This window comes from Amphimedon queenslandica, unplaced genomic scaffold, assembly GCF_000090795.2.
Source record: "Amphimedon queenslandica unplaced genomic scaffold, v1.1 AMPQUscaffold_8404_Cont19652, whole genome shotgun sequence".
In the NCBI taxonomy this organism is placed as follows: Eukaryota; Metazoa; Porifera; class Demospongiae; order Haplosclerida; family Niphatidae; genus Amphimedon; species Amphimedon queenslandica.
The window spans coordinates 1-2,536 of NW_003551319.1; the positions used below are offsets into that span (position 1 = coordinate 1).

General features: G+C 35.8%; 1 protein-coding gene across 1 annotated transcript; it reads left to right on the forward strand.

Moving 5' to 3' along the window:
• Positions 1 to 6: 6 nt before the first annotated feature.
• LOC100631970 (ubiquitin-like modifier-activating enzyme 1) lies at positions 7 to 2,533 on the forward strand (the record flags this gene model as incomplete). Its single annotated transcript, XM_003391545.3, has 10 exons — positions 7 to 34; positions 100 to 296; positions 409 to 473; positions 524 to 575; positions 637 to 858; positions 913 to 1,048; positions 1,109 to 1,257; positions 2,161 to 2,253; positions 2,315 to 2,401; positions 2,516 to 2,533. Coding segments are annotated over 10 exons (1,047 nt in total), but the record flags the coding sequence as incomplete, so codon positions are not given.
• Between the last annotated feature and the right edge of the window lie 3 nt (positions 2,534 to 2,536).

A 2,536-nucleotide genomic window follows, 5' to 3' on the forward strand; every position in this document is an offset into this window, starting at 1 on the left:
GGAGTCTGTAATGCACTGGATAACGTTGATGCCCGTGAGTTTACCGTATTCCATTTTAATGCAATATAATATTCATCCTATCCCCTTGTTTAATCCCAGGTCTGTACATGGATAGGAGGTGTGTCTATTATCGCAAGCCTTTGCTGGAATCAGGTACTCTTGGTACCAAAGGAAATGTTCAGGTTGTACTGCCCAATACAACTGAGAGCTATGGATCATCACAAGATCCTCCAGAGAAGACAGTGCCAATATGCACTCTCCACAACTTCCCTAATGCCATTGAACACACACTACAGGTATAGTATATAATAGTGCATAATACACAGTAGCGTGTGTTTTTGTGATGGAAATTCAATTTTTTATGGTAGTAAAAAGTAGCAATTGATAGTCTCTCTTCCCTTTTTGTAGTGGGCTAGAGAGAAGTTTGAAGAGTTGTTTGCTCAACCTCCTGACATCGTTTGTCAATATTTAAGGTAAAGCAAGAAGTACCAAATAAGGCAAATTTAAAATTATTTATGTATAGTGATCCAGCTGGATTTCTTGCAAGGGTTCACAAAGGAGCTGGCAATGAACCTGTAAGTGTGGTGTATTTCTTTATATAAGTATTCTCCCTTTTAATCCTTTACCTATTGTTAGTTAATGACTCTTCGTACGTTAAAGACAGCTGCAATCGATAAAAGGCCAACTAAATTCCCTGACTGTGTAGAATGGGCCAGACTATTATTCCAGGAGTATTATTATAACACGATAGCACAATTGCTCCATGTGTTTCCTCCTGATCATAAGACTACTACTGGTCAGCCATTTTGGTCGGGACCTAAACGCTGCCCAACTCCTATTAAATTTGATCCTAGTGAAGTAATGAATGGTTTATTAGTGATTATGTGTATATTATACTCTCTCTGTGTGTAGGATCTTCATTTGCAGTTCATTGTTGCTGGTAGTATATTATATGCTGAGACTTACAATATCAAACCAGTTAAAGATAAAGAAGAAATAAGACGAATGGCCACTGCTGTTGTAGTTCCACCCTTTGTTCCTAAATCAGGTAATGAAAAAATGTTATGAAAATTAATGCACATAATAATATTATCTTTTCATCTTACAGGTGTCGTAATACATACAACTGATGCTGAGGCCCAAGCTGCTTCCAATGCTGTTACTAGTGATACAGATGAAATGACTGCCATTGAGAACTCACTGCCTTCTCTTCAGGAGCTAAAGGACCTCAAAATGACACCATTAGACTTTGAAAAAGTAATGATAATGGAGAACTGTCTTGGGGGCCTTTCTTGATGAACCATATACATGTACATGTATAACATCATTTGCTATAGCCTTGCTTTTTTTAAATCGTCATAGTTCGAAAAATATTTGTCGGAATCAGCTCAAACTTTCTACACAGCATAAGAACATCAATATGTATCAGAAAATGTAATAAAAATTGGGGGTGATTTCGGGGCCATTTTTTGGAAAAAAACCATGGGCTATAGTACAGGGAAATTTTCAGAAATTGGCTCATTTTTTTAAATCGTCATAACTCGAAAAATATTTGTCGGAATCAGCTCAAACTTTCTACACAGCATAAGGACATCAATATGTATCAGAAAATGTAATAAAAATTGGGGGTGATTTCGGGGCCATTTTTTGGAAAAAAACCATGGGCTATAGTACAGGGAATTTTTCAGAAATTGGCTCATTTTATAAAATGGCCATAACTCGAAAAATATTTGTCGGAATCAGCTCAAACTTTCTACACAGCATAAGGACATCAATATGTATCAGAAAATGTAATAAAAATTGGGGGTGATTTTGGGGCTGTTTTTTGGGGAAAAAACCATGGGCTATAGTACAGGGAATTTTTCAGAAATTAGCTCCTTTTATAAAATGGCCATAACTCGAAAAATATTTGTCAGAATCAGCTCAAACTTTCTACACAGCATAAGGACATCAATATGTATCAGAAAATGTAATAAAAATTTGAAGTGCTTTTGGGCCATTTTTTGAAAAAACCATGGACTATAGCCTTTGCTTTTTTTAAAATTGGCTCATTTTTCAATTGGTCATAACTTGAAAATTATCTGTTGAAAACTGATCAAACTTTCTTCATAGCATAAGGGCACCAATATGCATTTATTATGATGTGTTTGTATTCTGTAGGATGATGATACTAACTATCACATGGACTTTATTGTTGCTTGTTCTAATTTAAGAGCTGGTAATTATAGTATTGAACCTGCCGATTATCACAAGGTAATGTATTGATTAACACTGAAGTACACCTTAAATCTCTCTCTCTCTCTCTGTTATTTAGAGTAAAGGTATTGCTGGTAAGATTATTCCAGCCATTGCTACAACTACTTCACTGGTTGTTGGTCTGGTCTGTTTGGAACTTTATAAGGTACATTTATCATTATCGTATCTTGCGTGCTTCCTCTTTCCTAAATTGTGTATCTCTCTATATGCTCTACAGTACATGGTTATAAGACTGTCACCTCAATGATCTCTCCTTTAGTTGGCCAATGGCAACAAGAAG